General features: G+C 42.8%; 1 protein-coding gene and 1 long non-coding RNA gene across 9 annotated transcripts in view; both read left to right on the top strand.

The window, feature by feature from the left end:
- The window catches only part of KPNA6 (karyopherin subunit alpha 6), a 68,359-nt gene that overhangs the window by 30,722 nt on the left and 14,745 nt on the right, over positions 1-22,892 (top strand). For 3 of the 8 annotated variants that reach the window (XM_074013411.1, XM_074013413.1, XM_065525654.2), the window contains exons 2-7: positions 15,222-15,355; positions 17,776-17,850; positions 18,273-18,372; positions 19,510-19,604; positions 20,661-20,792; positions 21,875-21,963. In XM_074013411.1, the coding sequence (XP_073869512.1) occupies positions 15,222-15,355; positions 17,776-17,850; positions 18,273-18,372; positions 19,510-19,604; positions 20,661-20,792; positions 21,875-21,963 (625 nt within the window). Of the gene's footprint in view, positions 1-9,031; positions 9,161-15,221; positions 15,356-17,775; positions 17,869-18,272; positions 18,373-19,509; positions 19,605-20,660; positions 20,793-21,874; positions 21,964-22,892 lie in introns of all 8 variants that reach the window. The other 5 variants (XM_005544119.4, XM_015439156.3, XM_045375874.3 and 2 more) reach the window with 2 other exon arrangements.
- On the top strand, positions 22,012-22,589 carry LOC141408449 (uncharacterized). Its single transcript, XR_012423274.1, has 2 exons — positions 22,012-22,108; positions 22,432-22,589. It is a non-coding gene; the product is annotated as an uncharacterized lncRNA (long non-coding RNA).

The following is a 22,892-nucleotide window of genomic DNA, read 5'->3' as shown; positions in this document are numbered from 1 at the left end:
GGCGTTAACTGTGAAATAGGGAAGAGAGGCCAGGCACAGTGGCTTACGCCTGTAATCCCAGCACTTTGGGAGGCTGAGGCGGGTGGATCACTTGAGGTCAGGAGTTTGAGACCAGCCTGGCCAAAATGGTGAAACCCCATCTCTACTAAAAAATACAAAAATTAGCTGGGCATGGTGGTGTGCACCTATAATCCTGGCTATTCGGGAGGCTGAGGCAGGAGAATTGCTTGAACCTAGGAGGCAGAGGTTGCAGTGAGCTGAGATGGTGCCACTGCACTCCAGCCGGGGCAACATAGCAAGACTCTGTCTCAGAAAAAAAAAAAAAAAAAAAAAGAAGGTCCTTATTATAGGATACATACTAAAGTAATTGGGTGAAGTGCCAAGTGATAACATTTACAACTTTCAAATCCACTAAGATTCAATTTTTAACTGTTAAAATATAGCTATATTATCATATATACATCTGATAGAATAATATGATGTTGTTAAAAATCATTGAATCTTAGTGGATAATTTATAGATTTTATTGTACCATATCAAACTTTCAGTGTTTAAGCAGTTCGTGATGGAAACAGAAAAAATAGTTTGGCTCTTCATGAGAACTGAGAAATGGGGCAGTAGCTGAGGGACAATGAATGAAAAAATACACTCACAAGTGTCTGACTGGTTCTCAGTATGAGCAATCACAGGTGGTGAGATTCCTAGAGCTGTTCCTACAGTGTGTTTTTAGCTTGCAAAGTTACAACACTACCCAAATTTTGCCATCAACTTTATATTAATTTACAGTAAATAACTAATAGGTAGACCAGTTAAAAGACAGCAAAATTTAAGCCAGTCTGTTTGTTTTCTTATGGCATCTTTGATAAGAAACTGGGCCAGGTAAGATTTGGAAGAACATCTGTGAAATCTTTGGATTTAGTATTGCGTCTATCACTTGTGTATTGTGTGTTATCTTCTCACCTATCACATCCCAGCATCATGGCTGGCTTTACCTGCTTTGGGAGAATTGTGATTTAATTAATCCTGATGTTGTAGGTGTTAGTCCATACATGTGCTTCAGGTTTGTGGTTGCTTGGATCTGTGGTCTAGGGTGAGAACTCATTGTATTAGGAAAACTTGTACTGTGAAGGTGAGTTCCTATAAAAATCTGGTATGGTGGTAGAGGGGAGGCTCTTAAGCAAGAGGGAGCAAATGCAGAGTCCTCTTTGAATTTAGATGCATCTTTAGTAATGGTTTTCAATTGCTCCTGTTCATATGCACTAATTAGAAAATTGATTGCTGGTAACTCTCAAGTTCAAGTGATGATGAGTAAATAGATCAAGATGGGTAAAAGCTAGTCTAAGGTCAGGAGCCAAATTGAATACAATTTTACCTTTGCAGGGGGATGGAAAGTAGTTAGGTTAGATGAAAAGAGGAGAATTTCTAGTGAAGGAGTGGCCAGCTTAAAAAAAGTGATTTCAGCCTGGGAGAAGGTAGGTTTCTTACATTCTTGAAGGAAGAGGCCAAATGTTGGGAGATAATAGTTTGTTTTTATCTTTTTAAAATCTCTTTTCCCAGTACCACTAAGTACTTTAATGCGTTATGGTGAGTTGTAAAGCTTACTAACTGTAGCATGTGCCCAACAGTCAATCAGCCTGAGTTTAAAATGTTTATGAATCTCAAAATGTTAAACATACCAGTGATTAAATGGAGCACTATGGCAATCTTGCTACTCACTAATGTGTGACCTGAGTGAGCCTCAGTTTTTTCATTTATCCACTAGGCCTTTTTTTTTTTTTTTTTTTTTTTTTAAGTGAATCTTTTTTTTTTTTTTTTGAGACGGAATCTCACACCATCACCCAGGCTGGAGTACAATGGCGCGATCTTGGCTCACTGCAACCTCTGCCTCCCAGGTTCAAGCAATTCTTCTGTCTCAGCCTCCCAAATGGCTGGGATTACAGGCACCCACCATCATGCCTGGCTAATTTTTATATTTTTGTAGAGACAGGGTTTCACCACATTGACCAGGCTGGTCTTGAACTCCTGACCTTAGATGATCCACCCACCTCAGCCTCCCAAAGTGTTGGGGTTACAGGCATGAGCCACTGTGCCCGGCCTATTAAGTGAAACTTAACCTTTCTTATTACAGGTGTGTCCTTGTGTCTCATGAAAGCAGTTTACTTTGATGTCGCTTTTGCCTAGGTCTAAAGACAAGGCTTTAGTTAACTTGAATTTGGTATCAGACACTGGCAGGAGCCGGTGCCGCCTTTAGATTAATTTGGTCCTATATTAGTTTGCGAGGGTCACTATAACAAAGAACCATAGATTTGGTGGTTTAAACAACAGAAATGTTTTCTCACAGTTCTGGAGGCTAGAAGTCTGAGATCAAGTTGTCTGAAGAGGTCAGGTGTGGTGGCTCATGCATAATCCCAGCACTTTGGGAGGCCAAGGCAGGAGACCAGTCTGGTCAACATGGTTGAGACCCTGTCTCTACTAAAAATGCAAAAAATTAGCCAGGCATGCTGACCCACGCCTGTAATCCCAGCTACTCAGGAGGCCGAGGCAGGAGGATCGCTTGAACCCCAGAGACGGAGGTTGCAGGGATCTGAGACTGTGCCCCTGCATTCCAGCCTGGGTGACAGAGCAAAACCCTGTCTCAAAAAAAAAAAAAAGTTGTCAGAAGGGTTGGTTTATTTTCAGCCCTTTGTTGGCTTCTATATAGCTGTCTTCATGTTCACATGCTGTTCTCTGGTTTTAAGGATACCAGTTATTGGATTAGGGCATACCCCAATAACCTTATTTACCTTAATTACCTCTTTAAGGACTCTATCTTCAAATATAGACACATTTTGAGGTATTGGGTTTAGGACTTCCTAATATGAATTAGGAACAGACATGATTCAGCCATTTTAGGGCCCCTACCTAATTTGTATTATCATTGCTAGCTCTTTGGTTTTAAAAGCTTAGAAAGTGCATGGTAACATTAGACTTTTATTCTCTAGAAATGAAACGTATGACTTCAGAGACCTATTCACTTTGAGAGAGTTCCTTGACTAAGAAAACCCAAAGACGGTCTAGGACAGTCAGATGCTAGAAAAGGTTTATTTGTATTATGAATTTTTAAAAATTCATCCACAGCAAGTAAGGGAGTACATAATGGAAAAAGCCATTGGCCTGCTGGATCCCTGAGATTCCAGATGTGCTTTTGCAGATGTTCCTCTTTCCAATCTAACCTCCCTTGTCTGCTTCCCCAGTGAAGTCATAAGCAAATATTTGTGATAGTTTCTTGTCACCATGGTGACTAAAGAAGCTCAGCATGGCTCTCCTCCCAGGTTCACTGTCAGCTGTGCTTGAAGGAGAGGCTAGTGTCCAGGACAGCCCAGGCTCAGTCATGAAAAGCCATGTGTCAGGTAATAGGGGACAGCAGTTCATAGTGCTGCCTTCAGAAATCTGTTCTCTACTCTGTTAGTCTCACAGGGATAATCAGGGGCCTCAAAGGGAGTACAGAGGCGCAGACACAGCTCACTTGCAGCCTCAACCTCCTGGGCTCAAGCAATCCTCCTGCCTCAGCCTCCCAAGTAGCTAGGACCACAGGTGCACGCCACCATGTCCAGCTAATTTTGGTATTTTTTTGTAGAGATTGTGGTTTCACCATATTGCTCAGGCTGTTTTTGAACTCCTGGGCTCAAGCAATCTGCCCACTTTGGCGTCCCAAAGTGCTGGCAGTACAGACTTGAGTCCAGGCTACAATGCCAATTTAAAAACAAATTATTCCAGCTTGGGCAACAGGGAGAAACCCCATCTCTACTAAAAATACAAATATTAGCCGGGCATGGTGGTGAGTGCCTGTAGTCCCAGCTACTCAGGAGGCTGAGGCAGGAGACTGGCATGAACCCGGAAGGCGGAGGTTGCAGTGAGCCGAGATCGTACCACTGCACTCCAGCCTGGGCGACAGAGCGAGACTCCGTCTCAAAAAAAAAAAAAAAATTATTAGTGGTAAAATATATGTAACAAAATTTTCAATTTAAGTGTACAATTCAGTGGCATTAATTACAGTTACAGTGTTATGTGACCATCATCACCATTATCTATTTCCAAACATTTTACTATCCCTAACAGAAATTCTGTACCCACTAAGCAGTAACTCCCTATTTTCCTCTCCTCTCAGCACCTGGTAACCTCTAATCTTCTTTCTGTCTTTGAGTTTGACTCTAGGTACCTCATGTAAGTGGAATAATTTTCCTTTTGTGTCTTGCTTATTTCACTTAGCATATTAATTTCAAAGTTCAATCATGTTGTAGCGTGTGTTAGACCTTCATTCCCTTTTATGGCTGAATGATATTCCATGGTATCCATATGCAGTAGTCCTTGCCTTATCCACAGGGGATATGTTCCAAGACCCCCAGTGGATACCTGTAACGGCAGATGGTACCAAATCCTATATACTATGTTATTTCCTATACATACATACCTATGATGAAGTTTAATTTATAAATTAGGCACAATAAGAGATTGAGAACAACAATAAAATAGAACACTTAATATGCCAGCATCATCACTTTTGCACTTTGGGGCCATTATTAGGTAAAATAAGGATCACTTGAACACAAACACTGCAATATCAGCTACTAACTGGCAGTGTATACAGTGTGAATACACTGGACAAAGGGATGATTCATGTACCAGGTGGAATAGAGCGGGTTGGCGTGAGATTTCATCATGCTACTTGGAATAGTATGAAATTTAAAACTTATGAATTGTTTTTATCTGGAAATTTCCGTTTAATATTTTCAGACCACTGTTGTCCATGGGTAACTGACACTCTGCAAAGCAAAACTGTGAATAAGGGAGGAATAGTATAAAAGTAGAATTGCTGGATTATATAGTAATTCTGTTTAATTTTTTTGGAACTACTATTCTGTTTTCCACAGTGGCTATACCATTTTCGATTCTTAACCAGCAATCCACGAGGTTCTAGATGCTAGCCAACGGGTGCTTTTATTATTCTTATTCCATCCTAGTAGGTGTGGAGTAGTATCTCATTGTGGGTTTTAAAAGTCTTTTTTTATTTTTTTGAGACGGAGTCTGGCTCTGTTGCCCAGGGTGGAACGCAGTGGTGCAATCTCGGCTCACTGTAACCTCCACCTTCCAGGTACAAGCAGTTCTCCTGCGTCAGCCTCCCGAGTAGCTGTGATTACAGGGTTGTGCCACCATGCCCAGCTAATTTTGTATTTTTAGTAGAGATGGGATTTCTCCATGTTGGCCAGGCTGGAGGGTCCCCCACCCTTAGATGATCTCCCCACCTCGGCCTCCCAAAGTGCTGGGATTACAGGCGTAAGCCACCACACCCAAATTAAAACTTTTTTTTTTTTTTCTTGTGACGGAGTCTCACAATGTTGCCCAGGCTGGAGTGCAGTGGCACAATCTTGGCTCACTGCAAGCTCCGCCTCCCAGGTTCATGGCATTCTCCTGCCTCAGCCTCCCATGTTGCTGAGACTACAGGCACCCGCCACCACGCCCGGCTAATTTTGTTGTTGTTGTATTTTTAGTAGAGGCAGGGTTTCACCGTGTTAGCCAGGATGGTCTCTATCTCCTGACCTCATGATCCGCCCACCTCAGCCTCCTGAAGTGCTGGAATTACAGACGTGAGCCACCGCGCCCGGCCAAAACTTTTTTATATACTTTTTTTCAGTCAGCTTTCACAGGTTGAATCATTGTGGGTTTGATTTGTATTTCTTTTTTTCTTTCTTTCTTTTTTTTTTTTTTTTGGAGCTAGAGTCTTGCTCTGTTTCCCAAGCTGGAGTGAAGCAGCACGATGTCGGCTCACTACAACCTCTGCCTCCTAGTTCAAGTGATTCTCCTGCCTCAGCTTCCTGAGTAGCTGGAATTACAGTCACCTGCCACCATGCCTGGCTAATTTTTGTATTTTTAGTAGAGACAAGGTTTCACTATGTTGGCCAGTCTGGCCTCAAGTTATCTGCCTGCCTCGGCCTCCCAAAGTGTTGGGATTATAGATATGAGCCACCCCGCTTCATCTGGCTAATATTTCATTGTATAGAATGTATAAAACATTTCATTCTCTATACAATGAAATATTTCTTCCTCCACTGAATGGACATAATATCCTTGTTGAAAATCAGTTGGGTAGCCATAGATATAAGTGTTTATTTCTGGACTCTCAATTCTATTCCATATATCCATATGCTTATCCTTATGCCAGTACCACACCGTTTTAATTACTGTACCTTTGTAGTAAGTTATGAAATCAGGACGTATGAGTCTTCCAACATTTTAAAGAATGTCTTCCTTAATTTCCATATATTTGTGAATTTTCCAGTTTTCCTTCTGTCACTAATTTCTGGCTTCATTCCATGTAGTCAGAGATATTTATTTTATATTACTTCAGTCTTCCAAAATTTATTGACGCTTTTAGTGGGCTAACATATGGCCTATACTGGAGAATCTGTACTTGAGAAGAATGTGTATTCTGCTGTTATTGGGTGGAATGCTTTGTATATCTCTCTTAGGTCTACTGTATAATTTTGTTCAAGTCCTCTGTTACTCATCGATCTTCTGTCTAGGTGTTCTGTTCATTATTGAACATGGCTTATTAAAAGTCTCCAAATATCTGTAGACCATGGTTGATGGGGACAAAAAAGTCTCCAAATATTTTTCTGCACTTCTGTCAGAACTTGCTTCATGTTTGGGGACTTTTGTTTATTGCATATGTTTTATAATAGTTTGATGAATTGACCATATGATGTCATTTCTTTTTGGTAACAGTTTATGACTTAAAGTTTGTTTTGTCAGATATTCATATAGCTATTCCAGCTCTCTTTATTCCCTTCTCATTTCCTTTTGTGTATATTTTTAATTTTTATTTTGTGTGCATGTAGTTTTTTAGATATTTCCTTGTGAAAACCATGGGGATTACACTTAATATTCTAACTTTGTAACACTCTAGTTGGAATCAATACCAGCTGAATTCAGTAGCATACAGAACTGCTCATGTACAGCATTGTTCCTCCTTTATGCTGTTATCATCACAAATTGTATCTTTAAACATTGTGTGGCCAATAATGTAGATTTGTAATTATTTTATGCATTTGTCTTTTTAATCATGTAGGAAATGAAAAGTTACAAACCAATGTATAGTAATACTGGCTTTTATATCTGCCCATATAGTTACCTTTATCAGAGATCTTTATTTCTTCATCTGGCTTCAAGTTACTGTGTCCTTTCATTTCAACCTGAAGGGCTCCCATTAGCATTTCTTTCTTTCTTTCTTTTTTTTTTTTTTGAGACAGAGTCTTGCTTTGTTGCCCAGGCTGGAGTGCAGTGGTACAATCACGGCTCACTGCAGCCTGAACCTCCCAGGCTCTAGCAATCCACCTCAGCCTCCCAAGTAGCTGGGACTACAGGTGTATACCACCACACTCGGCTTATTTTTATATTTTTTTGTAGAGATGGGGTTTCAACACGTTGCCCAGGCTGGTCTCATACTCGGCTCAAGTGATCCTCCTGCCTCAGCCTCCCAAAGTGCTGAGATTACAGGCCCAACCAGCATTTCTTGCAGAGCAGGTCTAGTGGTAACAAAGCCCCTCAGCTTTTGTTTATGGTGAAATGTCATAATTCTCACTCATTTTTGAAGGACAGTTTTGTCAGATATAGAATTCTTGCTTGACGGTTTTTCTTTCAGCACTTTGCTTTTTGTTTTGTTTTGTTTTGTTTTTGAGACAGGGTTTCACTGTGTCACAGGCTGGAGTGACAGCGCAATCACGAGTAACTGCAGCATCAACCTCCTGTGCTCAGGCAATCCTCCTGACTTAGAGGTCTCCCAGGTAGCTGGGACCATAGGTGTATGCCACCATGCCCAACTAAATTTTAAAAAATTATTTGTAGAGACAGGGTCTTGCTCTGTTGCCCAGGCTGGTCTTGAACTCCTGGGCTCAAGTAATCGTCTGGCCTTGTCCTCCCAAAGTGCTGGGATTACAGGTATGAACTACTGAACCCAGCCTCTTTTTGGCACTTTCTTATTCTACTGCCTTCTGACTTTCGTAATTTCTTTTCTTTTTCTTGTCTTTTTTTTTTTTTTTTCTTTTTTTTTTTCTTTTTCTTTTTTTTTTTTTTTTTTTTTTGAGACAGGGTCTTGCTCTGTCACCCAGGCTGGAGTCTAGTGGTGCAACCACGGCTTACTGCAGCTTCAACCTCCTGGGCTCTGGTGATCCTTCCACCTCGTCCTCTCGAGTAGCTGGGATTACAGACATACACCACCATGCCCAGCTAATTTTTGTACTTTTTGTAGAGACGGGGTTTTGCCATGTTGCCCAGGCTGTTCTTGAACTCTTGATCTCGAACGCAAGCCATTCATCTGCGTTGACCTCCCCGAGTGCTAGGATTACAGGCCTGAGCCACTGTTCCCAGCCTGACTTTCATAATTTCTAATGAGAAATCATCTGTTGATCTTATTGGGCATCCTTTGTATGTAATAAGTCGCTTCTTTCTTGCTGCTTTCAGGATTCTGTCTTTGGCTTTCAACAGTTTGATTATGTGTCTCAATGTGGACATCTTCTTTTTCTTTTTTGAGACAGAATCTCACTCTGTCACCCAGGCTGGAGTGCAGTGGCATGATCTGGGCTCAGTGCAGTCTTGCCTCCCGGGTTCAAGTGATTCTCCTATCTTAGCCCCCTGACTTGCTGCGGTTACAGGCGTGTTCCACCATGCCTGGATAATATTTGCTTTTTTAGTAGGTGCCACCATGCCTGGCTAATTTTCTTTTTTTTTTTTTTTTTTTTTTTTAGTATGGACACAGGGTTTCTCCCTGTTGGTCAGGCTGATCTCGAACTCCTGACCTCAGTTGATCCACCTGCCTTGGTATCCCAAATGTGGGTATCTTCTTTAGAGTTCATTGAGCTCCTTCATTTGTAGATTCATGTGTTTTATTTAATTTGGTAAGTTTTTGACCATATTTTTTCAAATATTCTACCTCTTTATCTTCTGCTTTTAGGACTCCCATAATATGTATATTGGTCTCTTTTTTTTTTTTTTTTAGAAGGAGTCTTGCTCTGTCGCCCAGGCTAGAGTGCGATCTCAGCTCACTGCAACCTCCACCTCCCGGGTTCAAGCGATTCTCCTCACCTCCTGAGTAGCTGGGATTATAGATGCGCGCCACCACGCCTGGGTATTCTTTTTGTATTTTTAGTAGAGACGGGGTTTTACCATATTGATCAGGCTGGTCTCAAACGTCTGACCTCGTGATCCACCTGCCTCAGCCTCCCAAAGTACTGGGATTACAGGAGTGAGCCACTGCGCTTAGCCCCCCTACTTTTTTTTTCAATAGAGACGAGATCTTGCTATGTTGCCTAGGCTGATCTCACACTGTGGGCTCAAGCTGTCTTCCTGCCTCAGCCTCCAGAATTGCTGGGATTGCAGTCACGAGCCACCATGCTGGCCATATTGGTCCTTTTAATGGTGTTCCATGGGTCCACTTGATTCTTTTCATTTTTCTTCATTCTTTATTCTTTCTGCTCCTCAGATTGGATAATTTTAATTGATCTGTCTCCAAGTTTGCTTTTTTTTTCTACCTGCTCATATCTGCTGTTGAACCCCTCTAGTGAATTTTTTATTTCAGTAACTGTACTTTTGAGCTCTAGAACATTTGTTTGGTTCCTTTTTATCGTTTCTTTTTGTTGATATTCTCATTCATATATTGTGTTTCAGATTTCCTTCAGTTCATTGTCCATGTTTTTCTTTAACTCTTTGAGCATATTTAGGACAGTTGTTTTAGAATCTGTCTAGTAAGTCCAGTCTCTGGGCTTCCTCAGGGATGGTTTCCTATTTTTATAAAATTATTTAAAATAGAAACAGGGTCCCCCTGTGTGACCCAGGATGGTCTCTAACTCCTGGCCTCAGGCAGTCCTATCATCTTGGCCTCCCAAAGTGTTGAGATTATAGGCTTGAACTACCACACGCAGCTAGAAATGGTTTCTACTTTATTCCGTGAATGGGCCATGCTTCCCTGTTTTTTTGTGTGTCCATGCGCCTTGTTATTTTTTAAAGACAAGTTTTAAATGGCAAAAAAGTTATTTTATGTTTATCTGCCATATCTAGTGTTTTTCATTTTGTGGAGATCTGAGTTTCCATCTGGTATCCTTTTCCTTCTACTTTGAAGAATTTTAGCATTTCTTCAGTGCAGGTCAGCTAGAGAAGAAGTCTCTCAGCTTTTGTTTATCTGAAAAAGTCTTTATTAATAATATTTTTAATTTAGCTCATGACCTGCTGAATTGCTTTCATTTCAAAAAGTATCTTTGTTGGATATAAAATTCTAGTTTACCAGGTTTTGTTTTGTTTTTTCCGGAACATTAAAAATGTTTTGTTGTTTTCTGAGTTAGGTTTCTGACAAGAAGCTAGGCCATTCTTATCTTTGGTCTTCTATATGTAATAGGTCTTTATCTGGCTGCTTTTAAGATTTTTAATCTTGCTTAAGGATTAGTATAACTTTTAGGGTTAATGGGATTAGATCTGGAAAATTTTTAGTTTTTTTTTTTTTTTTTTTAGACGGGGTCTCACTCTATTGCCCAGGCTGTAGTGCAGTGGCATGATCTTGGCTCACTATAACCTCTGCCTCCCAGGTTCAAGTGATTCTCCTTCCTCAGCCTCCTCAGTAGCTGGGATTACGGGCACCAGCTACCACGCCTGGCTAATTTTTATATTTTTAGTAGAGACAGGCTTTCACCATGTTGGCTAGGCTGGTCTGGAATTCCTGGCCTCAACTGATCGTCTGCCTTGGCCTCCCAAAGTATTGGGATTACAGGCGTGAGCCACCATACCCTGCCAGTTTTAAGTCTTTGCTTGTAAATGCTTTTCTGTCCCTCTCTCAATTTTTTTTTTTTGCTATGAATCCAGTTACTAATATATTAGAGCACTTGATGCCATCCTACTATCTACTGAAGTGTCATTTCTGGATCTCACTTTTGACTGATTTTTCTCCTATGGGTGACAATTTTTCTGCTTCTTGGCATGGTATAGTACTTTTTGTTGTTTGTTTGTTTGTTTGGAGACAGTCTCCCTCTGTCACCAGGCTGGAGTGCAGTGGCACGATCTCTGCTCACTGCAGCTTCCACCTCCCTGGTTCAAGCGATTCTCCTGCCTCAGCCTCCCGAGTAGCTGGGACTACAGGTGCGTGCCACCACGCTCAGCTAATTTTTATATTTTTAGTAGAGATGAGGTTTCACCATGTTGGCCAGGATGGTCTCAATCTCTTGACCTCGTGATCCACCGACCTCAGCCTCCCAATGTGCTGGGATTACAGCCGTGAGCCACCACACCCCAGCTGTTTTTGTTTTTTTAGAGACAGGGTCTCACTCTGTTGCCCAGGCTGGAGTACAGTGGTGAAGTCCTAGCTCACTGCAGCCTTGAACTCCTAGTTTCTTCAAGCTCTCCTCCCACCTCAGCCTTCCAAAGTGCTGGAATTTATAGGCATGGGCCACCATGCCTGACTCTGGCCCGTAATTTTTAACTGGATTCCAAGCATTGTGAATTTTATGTTTTTAATGTCTGGATTTTGTTGTCTTTTTTTAATGGATGTAGGATGTTTTATAGCTGTTCTGTTTTAGCAGTGTAAGGCTTGTTTTTAAGCTTCAGTAGTAGCCTTTTCAGGGAATAGTTTCATCCCACTACTAAGCCATAGCCCTTCTAGGGTCTCTACTATGCCCTGAGTGACCAGGGAGAAATCTCTATTCAGATTTGTCTAAAGTGTCTCAGCCCTGTGTGAGCTCTGGGAACGGTTGAGCTTACGTACAGCTTCTTAGTTGCCTTTTGCATGACTCATGGAGCTTCACCCAGCATGTATGCATCCTTAGTCTTCAGCAAAGATTAAGGGAACCCCAAACAGATTTCCCAATTTTTTTTTCTGCCTATTTCTCTCCTCGCTGGAATGCTGTCTCACTGTTTTCAGCCACCTCAGTCTCACTGAAGTCTCTAGTCTCTCCTCCACTAGTGAGATTTCCGTGGTGCTGTTTGGGACTCCTCTTCTGCTATAGAATGTGCCTCTGGGCAGAAAGCCAAGGAGACAAGTAGGGCTCACTTAATTTGTTTCCCTCTCTTGGAGAATCACAATTCTGCATTGCTATTGCCCAATGTCTGAAACAGTTTATAGCAACAGGGGAAATCCTATCCCTCTTATTCCATCATGGCTGGAAGTGGAAGTGATAACCGTATTAATATCCAACAAAATTAAAAGGGCAACAAAGGGCATTGTTAAGGAATAATTTGGCTCACTTTATAACACTTCTGTTCACAGTCAAGATACAACAGTTCTAAATTTGTATGCTTCTAATGAAAAATAGTATTAAAATACATAAAGCAAAATTAAACTACAGGGTAAAATGGCTACATTCACTATAGATAAGGAAAACATTAGTGAAGTGAAACATTAATAGAAGAGTTGGACAACATGATGGGCGTGGTGGCTCATGCCTTTAATCCCAGCACTTTGGGAGGCTGAGGCAGGGGGATCGCTTGAAGACAGGAGTTGAAGACCAGCCTAGATAACATAGTGAGACCCCATCTCTACAAAAAAAAACTTAAAAAATAGCGGTAGTATGAGCCTGTAGTCGCAGCTACTCAGGCTAAGGCAAGAGAATTGTTTTAACCCTGGAAGTTGAGGCTGTGGTGAGCCATGATCGTGCACTGCACTCCAGCCTAGGCAATAGAGTGAGGCCCTATCTCAAAAAATAAATGAATAAATAACAACATGATGACAACTTAATTTAATGGACATGATATTCAGAAAGCCATGCATCATAATTTAAGAATACAGATCATTTTCAAGCACACATGGGACACTTATGTAAATTGAGTAAATCAAAAGTAATTAGATATTTAGAACTGAATTACAATACAAATATTAATTTGAATGAAATTTATAAGCCTTAGAAAGGTAATATAGAAGTATAGTGTGGTGCCAGCCACAGTGGCTCACGCCTGTCATCCCAGCACTTTGGGAGGCCAAGGTGGGCAAATCATAAGGTTAGGAGTTTGAGACCTGCCTGACCAACATGGTGAAACCCCGTCTCAACTTAACTACAAAAAATTAACTGTGCATGGTGGTGGGCACCTGTAGTCCCAGTTACTAAGGAGGCTGAGGCAGGAGAATGGTGTGAACCCGGGAGGCGGAGCTTGCAGTGAGCCGAGATTGGCCACTGCTCTCCAGCCTGGGAGACAGAGTGAGAATCCATCTCTTAAAAAAAAAAAAAAAAAAAAAGATTAGCCAGGCGTGGTGGTGCACGCCTGTAATCCCAGCCACTTGGGAGGCTGAGGCAGGAGAATCACGTGAATCCAGGAGGCAGAGGTTGCAGTGAGCCAAGATCGTGCCATTGCACTCCAGCCTGGGTGACAGAGTGAGACTCTGTCTCAAAAAAAAGTATAGTGTAAACATTAAATACTTAGGTATACAACTTAAATTAGAAAAAATGTAGAAAGGAGATAGAAATCATACAGTAGAGAGGACTCAACAAAGCCAAAACTTAAATCTTTCAAAAGACTAAAATCAAAATAGTCAAGTCGGCCGGGTGCGGTGGCTCATGCCTGTAATCCAACACTTTGGGAGGCCAAGGCGGGCAGATCACAAGGTCAGGAGATCAAGACCACGGTGAAACCCCATCTCTACTAAAAGTACAAAAAATTAGCCGGGCGCGGTGGTAGGTGCTTGTAGTCCCAGCTACTCAGGGGACTGAGGCAGGAGAATGGAGTGAACCTGGGAGGCAGAGCTTGCAGGGAGCCAAGATCGCGCCACGGCACTCCAGCCTGGGAGACAGGATGAGACTCCGTCTCAATAAAAAAAAAAAAAAAAAAAGGGCACAAATTAGACAATATTAAGGATGAAGAAAGTACATAGCCACAGACAACTGATTTAAAAGAACATGAACAGTCTGGGCACGGTGGCTCACACCTGTAATCCCAGCACTTTGGGAGGCCGAGGCAGGCAGATCACCTGAGGTCAGGAGTTCAAGATCAGCCTGGCCAACATGGTGAAACCCTGTCTCTACTGAAAATACAAAAATTAGCCGATGTCTTGGCAGGCTCCTGTAGTCCCAGCTACTCGGGAGGGTGAGGCAGGAGAATCATTTGAACCTGGGAGACATAGGTTTCAGTGAGCCAAGATCGTGCTATTGCACCCCAGCCTGGGCAACAAAAGTGAAACTGTCTCAAAAAAAGAAAGAAAAATATTTTAAAATATAGAAACAAACATTTTTCACGGAAGGGGAAATGTATGGCTAATAACAACATGAAATCTAACCTCACTAGTAATCTGGGATATGCAAATAATCAGCTCTGTGAAATAATTTATGACACTCAGTAGATTGTCAAAAGTGATGATTCCAAGTATTGGGCAAGATATATGTCAGTGGCAGTACATTGGAAGACAACTTTGGCACTAGCTGGTCAAGTTAACATTTATTTACCTACAATTGAGCCATTCATTCCTTAGAACAGCAGTTCTTGGCTGGGTGTGGTTGCTCACACCTATAGTCCCAGCACTTTGGGAGGCCAAGGCAGGTGGATCACCTGAGGTCAGGAATTTGAGACCATCCTGGCCAACATGGTGAGACCCTGTCTTTACTGAAAATACAAAAATTAATCAGTTGTGGTGGCGTACGCCTGTAATCCCAGCTACTCGGAAGGCTGAGGCAGGAGAATCACTTAAGCCCGGGAGGCAGAGGTTGCAGTGAGCCAATATTGTGCCACTGCACTCCAGCCTGGGTGACAGAGCGAGACCCTGTCTCAAAAAAAAAAAAAGAAAAAAAAAAAGAACAGCAGTTCTCAAAATGTGGTCTGCAGATCCTTGGGATTACAGGTGGGAGCCACTGTGCCTGGTGTGTTTCTGTTTTAAAGATTAAATTCTGAAGCAATGAAAGTTAAAGGAGCTTGTCCAAGTTTGCACAGCTAACAAGTAGAAGGGTCAGGAGTTGAATCCAGACAATCTGACTCTAGGGCCCACACTTTTAACTACTAAGCTTATACCAATTGCTGTAATACCACCTGTTTAGCAAGCTTAATTGTAATAAAATGAGACAGGGACTGGGGGGCAGGTAGAGATGTCAGGTGCTTGTTGAGAGCTCCTAGATAGCTGTATTCCTCCCAGAGTAGGGGAGGGTGAAGGGTGGGTAGGGACAGAAGTCTAGTGAAAAGGAAATGCTGTCCTCTCAAGAGTCTTTGGCAATGTGTATCTTTTCTTCTAGAGACCATGGCGAGCCCAGGGAAAGACAATTATCGAATGAAGAGCTATAAGAACAATGCTCTAAACCCTGAAGAAATGAGACGAAGAAGAGAGGAAGAGGGCATTCAGCTCCGGAAGCAGAAGCGTGAGCAACAAGTGAGTTAACGGGAGTATTCTCAAACATACTATTCTGGGAAACAAGTCCCTGTGGTTGGCCTCCACTGTGCATCCTGACTTTCCCTGTAGAAAAGCAACTTACTAGGCAGGCGTGGTGGCTCATGCCTGTAATCCTAGCACTTTGGGAGGCCAAGGCAGGCGGATCACCTGAGGTCAGGAGTTCGAGACCAGCCTGGCCAATATGGTGAAACTTCATTTTCTCTTCTAAAAATACAGAAATTAGCCGGACATGGTGGCATGCACCTGCAATCTCAGCTATTTGGGAGACTGAAGCAGGAGAATTGCTTGAACCTGGGAGGCGGAGGTTGCAGGAGCCAAGATTGTGCCATTGCACTCCAGCCTGGGCAACTCTATCTCAAAAAAAAAAAAAAAAGAAAGAAAAGTAGCTTACTTACTGAGTGAGCTACTCATCCAGATTCCTTTGTTGTCAATAAATGTTGGGAGCTTTGAGAAAGAGAAAACTGACCTTATCCCCTTTTTACAAGTTAGACCAACTTAGACATCATTTATGTCTTTACTATAACATTCTAGTTCTAGCTCCTTGTTACCTTTTCTTTTCTTTTTTTTTTTTTGAGATGGAGTCTCGCTCTGTCGCCCAGGCTGGAGTGCAGTGGCACGATCTCCGCTCACTGCAACCTCTGCCTCCTGGGTTCAAGCAATTCTCCTGCCTTAGCCTCCTGAGTAGCTGGGACTACAGGTGCCTGCCAGCACCTCCAGTTAACTTTTTATATTTTTAGTAGAGACTGGGTTTCACCATGTTGGCCAGCCTGGTCTCAAACTCCCGACCTTGTGATCTGCCCAGATCTGCCCACCTCAGCCTCCCATAGTGCTGGGATTACAGGCGTGAGCCACTGTGCCCAGCCCAAGACTATATTGTTACCTCATCATCTGCACTCCCACCCCACCCTCCCAACAGGTTCAGTCACCCAATTGTTGTTATTATTATTATTATTTTTTGAGATAAGGTCTCACTCTATCACCCAGGCTGGAGTGTAGTAAGTGACGCGATCTCAGCTCACTACAGGCTCCTGAGCTCAAGTGATCCTTCCTTCTCAGCCTCCTGAGTAGCTGGGACTACAGGCATGTACCACCACGCCCGGCTAATTTTTGTGGATTTTTTTTTTTTTTTTTTTTTTTGTACAGTCAGGGTTTTGCCATGTTGCCCAGGCTGGTCTTGAACTCCTGAACTCAAGTGATCCACCTGCCCTGGCCTTCCAAAGTGCTCGGATTACAGGCATGCGCCACCATTCCTGGCCAACTTAACCTGATTTTGCCCACCCTTTTGCTGTACTATCATTCCTTTTTTCTTTTTTTTTTTGTTTTTTGTTTTTTTTTGGTTTTTTTTGTTTTGTTTTTTAAATTCTTTTTTTTGAGACGGAGTCTCGCTCTGTCACCCAGGCTGGAGTGCAGTGGCCGGATCTCAGCTCACTGCAAGCTCCGCCTCCCGGGTTCACGCCATTCTCCTGCCTTAGCCTCCCAAGTAGCTGGGACTACAGACGCCCGCCACCTCGCCCGGCTAGTTTTTTGTATTTTTTAGTAGAGACGGGGTGTCACCGTGTTAGCCAGGATGGTCTCGATCTCCTGACCTCGTGATCCGCCCGTCTCGGCCTCCCAAAGTGCTGGGATTACAGGCTTGAGCCACCGCGCCCGGCAGGAAGCATTTTTTTTTTAAGACAGGATCTTGCCCTGTTGCCCAGGTTGGTGTACAGTGGCGTGATCTTGGCCCACTGCTGCCTCTGCCTCCAAGTCCTTGAATATCTTTTTCATGTCAGTATTCGGTAGTCTCGTCTTCTCTTTGTGGAATACATTCCAGGACCCACAGTGGATGCCTGAAACTGCAGATATTACTGAACCTTACATATACTATGTTTTTTCCCATATTTTTATCTTTTTACTTAAAGCACTTTACAGCTTCTGTCTGGCACATTTGAATTGCCAGCATCACTACTCTTGCACTTTGGGGCCATTATTAAGTAAAATAAGGGTTACTTGAACACGAGCAACTGCCACCTGCTAACCAAGTTGGTTACTAAGTGACTAACTGGCAGCAACATATACAGCGTGGAGTGGATACACTGGACAAAGGATGTTCACATCCTGGGCCAGACAGAACAGGATAGCATGAGATTTCATCACTACTCAGAATGGCATGCAGTTTATAACTTATGAATTATTCATTTCTGGAATTTTCTGTTTAATATTTTCAGACCACAGTTGACTGGATAATTAAAATAATAGAAAGCAAAACTGTGGATAAGGGGAGACTAATGTATAAAACTTGGCCTCATTTCTCAGCTACTGTAGTATATCCTTGTCAGTTAATGCCATAATTTAACATTGGATTGTTCTTTTTTTTTTGGTTCAGAGAGTACTCTTAACCACTGTCTCTTTACTTTCAGCTTTTTAAACGGAGAAATGTGGAGCTGATTAATGAAGAAGCTGCCATGTTCGATAGTCTTCTCATGGACTCTTATGTGAGCTCTACCACTGGGGTAAGGCCCCTGCATGTGCCTCAGGCTGACCTGGAAAGTAACTGCTTCTAAGAACAGAAATTGGGCCATTCACATCATCTACTAGCTTTGTCAGTAACCATGACAAGTTCTTTCCTCTGTGGACCCTTTTGTCAGCTTCAGAAGTCAACAGAGATTCAACTGTGTTAGAAATATCTGAGGAAACATTTAAGGGAAGCCATCAGTTGCCTCAGAATTAGGAATCACTTTTCAAATGTCCCAACTTGAAGCACCTATCGATTAAACAGACCCCTTCTCCTGAGGCTGTCTATTGTGCCATCTTCTTGCCCTCAATTTTTTAGAAAACAGGATGTCAAGCAGAATTATGTGCTCACATCTGACTGTAATGTTGGTTTGCAAAGTTCTAAACTTGTTTTATGTTCTAGGAGAGTGTGATCACAAGAGAGATGGTGGAGATGCTCTTTTCTGATGATTCTGACCTGCAGTTAGCAACCACACAGAAATTCCGGAAACTGCTCTCCAAAGGTACAAAGCCTGGCCCTTCTCAGAGAGGCCCTGTATGATTTAGCCTCTGTTCTCTTCACTAATGTCATCAACTACACGTGCCCTCACTCGTTCTGTTCTAGCCCTACTGACCTTGGTGTTCCTTGTACGAGATAGACACTTTCCTGCCTTCACACTGGATATTTCCTCTGCCTGATGTCTTCTATTCCCAGATATCTGTGTAGCAACTCCCTTACTCCTATGATTAAATCCTAACTTCAACATTTTTATCTTTCTACCTTGCCCTACATATTCTTCTCTTCTCCTCCCATCATATTTATCTTCTAACATAATAAAATGACTCTTCCCACTAGGATGTAAGCTGAGGGCAGAGAGTTTTGTTTTTTTTCTCTCCTGTGTCCTTTGTACCTAGAACTGTGTGGCACACCATAGGTACTTAATAAAAATTTAATGTATGATAGGAAAAATACCTCTTGTTTCAGTTATCAAATAGTCTTCCCAAGAAGAGAATACTGGTCTTTCTCGAAAGGGAAATGTGTAGACCACGGTTGTTCATCCCTTAGGCACTCTTCTGTCCCACACCTTTTTTGCTTACATTTAGTAAGCCAAAGATGAGCATACTTAAATTAGGATTGGCTTTACTCTTTAACATTCCAACTGTATTATACAGTTCAAAGACGAGCAGATATTGTGTTTTTTTTTTGTTTGTTTGTTTGTTTTTGAGACAGAGTCTCGCTCTGTCGCCCAGGCTGGAGTGCTGTGGCCGGATCTCAGCTCACTGCAAGCTCCGCCTCCCGGGTTCACGCCATTCTCCTGCCTCAGCCTCCCGAGTAGCTGGGACTACAGGCGTCCGCCACATCGCCCGGCTAGTTTTTTGTATTTTTTAGTAGAGACGGGGTGTCACCGTGTTAGCCAGGATGGTCTCGATCTCCTGACCTCGTGATCCACCCGTCTCGGCCTCCCAAAGTGCTGGGATTACAGGCTTGAGCCACCGCGCCCGGCCGCAGATATTGTTAAAACCACCTTACCAGAAGGGAGTTTGGGAATGTTTGTAAGGGGGGTGGTCAGAAGTATCTAAGAAGGATTGCAAGCTGACCCCCATGAAGAGATCAGCAAAAGCTTCTCCTACATTTTTATTTTCCCTTCTCCCTTATCCAGAGCCTAGTCCTCCAATAGATGAAGTTATCAACACTCCAAGAGTGGTCGATCGGTTCGTGGAGTTTCTGAAGAGGAATGAGAATTGTACATTACAGGTGAGGCCTGAAGGGAAGGGGTTTGTTTTGTCTTGTTTTGTTTTTTAATTTTGGGGGGATACAGGGTAGGTGTATATATTTATGGGGTACATGAGATGTTTTGACACAGGCCTGTAATTTGAAATAAGCAAATCATGGAGAATGGGGTATCCATTTCCTCAAGCATTTATCCTTTAAGTTACAAACAATCCAATTATGCACTTTAAGTTATTTTAAATTGTGTAGTTATTATTGACTATAGTCACCCTATTGTGTTATCAAATAGTAGGTCTTATTAATTCTTTCTGGGTTTTATTGTACCCATTACTTATCCCCACCCCACCCCCATTCCCCCACTACTGGGAAGGGGTTATTAGGTGAAAGCCCTACTTCCAAGAAATTGTAGTGAGATGTTTCTATTGACGTATCTCTCGGGAAGTATACAAGTAATGTTAAGAAACATTCAGGAGAAACCATCAGTTCCCTCACAGCCAAAATATCTTTCTTAAAACAATTTCAAAGGAAAGACACAAGACTATGATAGACTGATCATTCATTTATAAATCAGAGGGTATAGTCCACTACCTGTGTCACCGAGGCAAGTCGTTTAGCCTCTCTGGGTCTCTTGTTTCAGAGATGGGTGATGGGTCAATCCATTGGAACTTGCCAGAACTCAGCTGAAAGGGACTTTGAGAGACACATTTCATTCTAATCCTCATTTCAGAAATGAAGAAAGTGAAGCTCAGGAAATAAAAAAGTGACCTGGCAAAGGATGCATGGGTTCTGTGGTAGTGCAGGACTAAACCTGGGACCCTAGAAGCCCAATGTCTTATTCCCATGTATATCACATCACTGCATCTTCCCACTCTCTAAAGACGGGAGGGGAAAGGCTTGTATTTTGTGTGTGTGTGTGTGTGTGTGTTTTAAATTCGTAGGCAAGAGGCTTGCTTGTGTTTTGTGAGGTTGTTTTTGTTTTTTTAAATTCATGGGCAGGAGGCTTACTGTTCTGGGCCAGCTGATAGGCATGGCTGCTCAGTCTGAAATGACCTTTCAATCATTGCTTAATCTCACTTTCAGTTTGAAGCTGCCTGGGCTCTAACGAATATTGCCTCTGGAACCTCTCAGCAGACCAAAATTGTCATTGAAGCAGGGGCTGTCCCCATTTTTATAGAGCTGCTTAATTCAGACTTTGAGGATGTTCAGGAACAGGTAATGCTTAGATTTGGTATGATTCTTTATAGTACCTGTGGTATAATAAAAAATGTATTTGGTCTTTGTCCTGGTTCTTGGCACAGTGTTAAAACTCTTGGAATTTCCTGAGCGATAGGAGTATCAAGTACAGATGGTCCCTGGGACTTGCAACTGGTATCTCAAGTCGGGGCAGTCTTGTGGAACTAACCTGTGAGGTCTACATTAACTCTAGGTGTTAGTGTCAGAATTGAATTAAATTGTTGGACACACGGTTGGTGTCAGAGAATGGGTGGTTGATGTGGAAAAAACTCTATACATTTGTTGTTGGAAGTGCCATTGGAAAAAAGACACAACAGTACCCATATCTCAGTACCCAGAGATCATGGAGATAAAGGTACAACTTCCATTTCTCCCACTGAATTCTTGCTAGTTGGATAGAATTGGAGAGTGGTAGTGGGCACTCTTCTCCATTACTACATATAGAGTTGGTCCAAGGCAACTACAAGAGTGCAACTTTCGCCAGGCACGGTGGCTCATGCCTGTAATCCCAGCACTTTGAGAGGCCAGGGTGGGCAGATCACGAGGTCAGGAGTTCAAGACCAGCCTGACCAACATGGTGAAACCCCAGCTCTACTAAAAATACAAAAAATTAGCTGGTTGTGGTAGCGCACGCCTATAATCCCAGCTATTCAGAAGGCTGAGGCAGGAGAATCACTTGAACCCGGTAGGTGGAGGTTAGAGTGAGCCATGATCGCACCACTGCACTCCAGCCTGGGTAACGCAGCGAGACTCCATCTCAAAAAAATGCAACTTTCTGATTACTTTCTCCTTTTCTGGGTGATGTTGTTTTGGCTTCTCTGCCTACAGTACAGATGGCAGCCTGTCTCTCCCGGCTGAACCAGGAACTCCCAGGGGATAGGTCCTTGTAGAACAAGTGCTCAATAAGGATTTCAATAGGGAGGTTACCTGAGCTTATATAGTGTATCTGGGGCCTTGACATCATCCTCATCCTGGTGGGTACTCACTTTGCAGTTGTGACTATAAAGTACTCACAGAAGTACCAGGCTTTGTGGGTGACAGTTTCATTATCCCCTTTTCAGGCAGTCTGGGCACTGGGAAACATAGCTGGAGATAGCTCTGTTTGCCGAGATTACGTCTTGAACTGTTCCATCCTTAATCCTTTGTTAACGTGAGTAATTATAATAATCTGTACCTGGGTGTCTATAGGGTGGCCATGTGGCAGGTCATTTGGGGGCAGCATACTTGATTCCTTAAGATGATAGGTAAGTACGAAAACTATAAAAATGCATTCTGATTGCCAAAGTAAAAGATAGGTATCGGCCGGGCGCGGTGGCTCAAGCCTGTAATCCCAGCACTTTGGGAGGCCGAGACGGGCGGATCACGAGGTCAGGAGATCGAGACCATCCTGGCTAATATGGTGAAACCCCGTCTCTACTAAAAATACAAAAAACTAGCCGGGCGAGGTGGTGGGCGCCTGTAGTCCCAGCTACTCGGGAGGCTGAGGCAGGAGAATGGCGTAAACCCGGGAGGCGGAGCTTGCAGTGAGCTGAGATCCGGCCACTGCATTCCAGCCTGGGTGACAAAGCGAGACTCCGTCTCAAAAAAAAAAAAAAAAAAAAAAAAAAAAAAAAGATAGGTATCTTTGGAGATTGAGAAGGTTGTGGCCGGGCATGGTGGCTTATGCCTATAATCCCAGCACTTTGGTAGACCAGAGCAGGTGCATCCCTTGAGCCCAGAGTTCAAAACCAGCCTGGGCAATGTGGTGAAACCCCAGCTCTACAAAAAATACAAAAAGTTAGCCAGGTGTGGTGGCACGCACCTGTAGACCCAGCTACTTGGGAGGCTGAGGCAAGGAGGATCACCTGAGCCCAGGGAGATCAAGGCTACAGTGAACTGTGATCATACCATTGTACTTCAGCCTGGGCAACAGAGTGGAAAAAAAAAAAAAAAAGATTGTGCCACCCGTCTGCCAAGAAAGAGGTTGTTTCTCACTTCATGGCACTGCATAACCTCATCTTAGTCATACCCTCATATCCTCCTCATTGTTGAGCCAGGGGAGAGAGGCAGGACTAGCCCATCTGGAAAAATCCAACCTTC

The sequence above is a fragment of the Macaca fascicularis genome, chromosome 1 (genome assembly GCF_037993035.2).
Source record: "Macaca fascicularis isolate 582-1 chromosome 1, T2T-MFA8v1.1".
Taxonomy (NCBI): Eukaryota; Metazoa; Chordata; class Mammalia; order Primates; family Cercopithecidae; genus Macaca; species Macaca fascicularis.
This window is presented reverse-complemented; position numbering and strand designations above follow the sequence as displayed.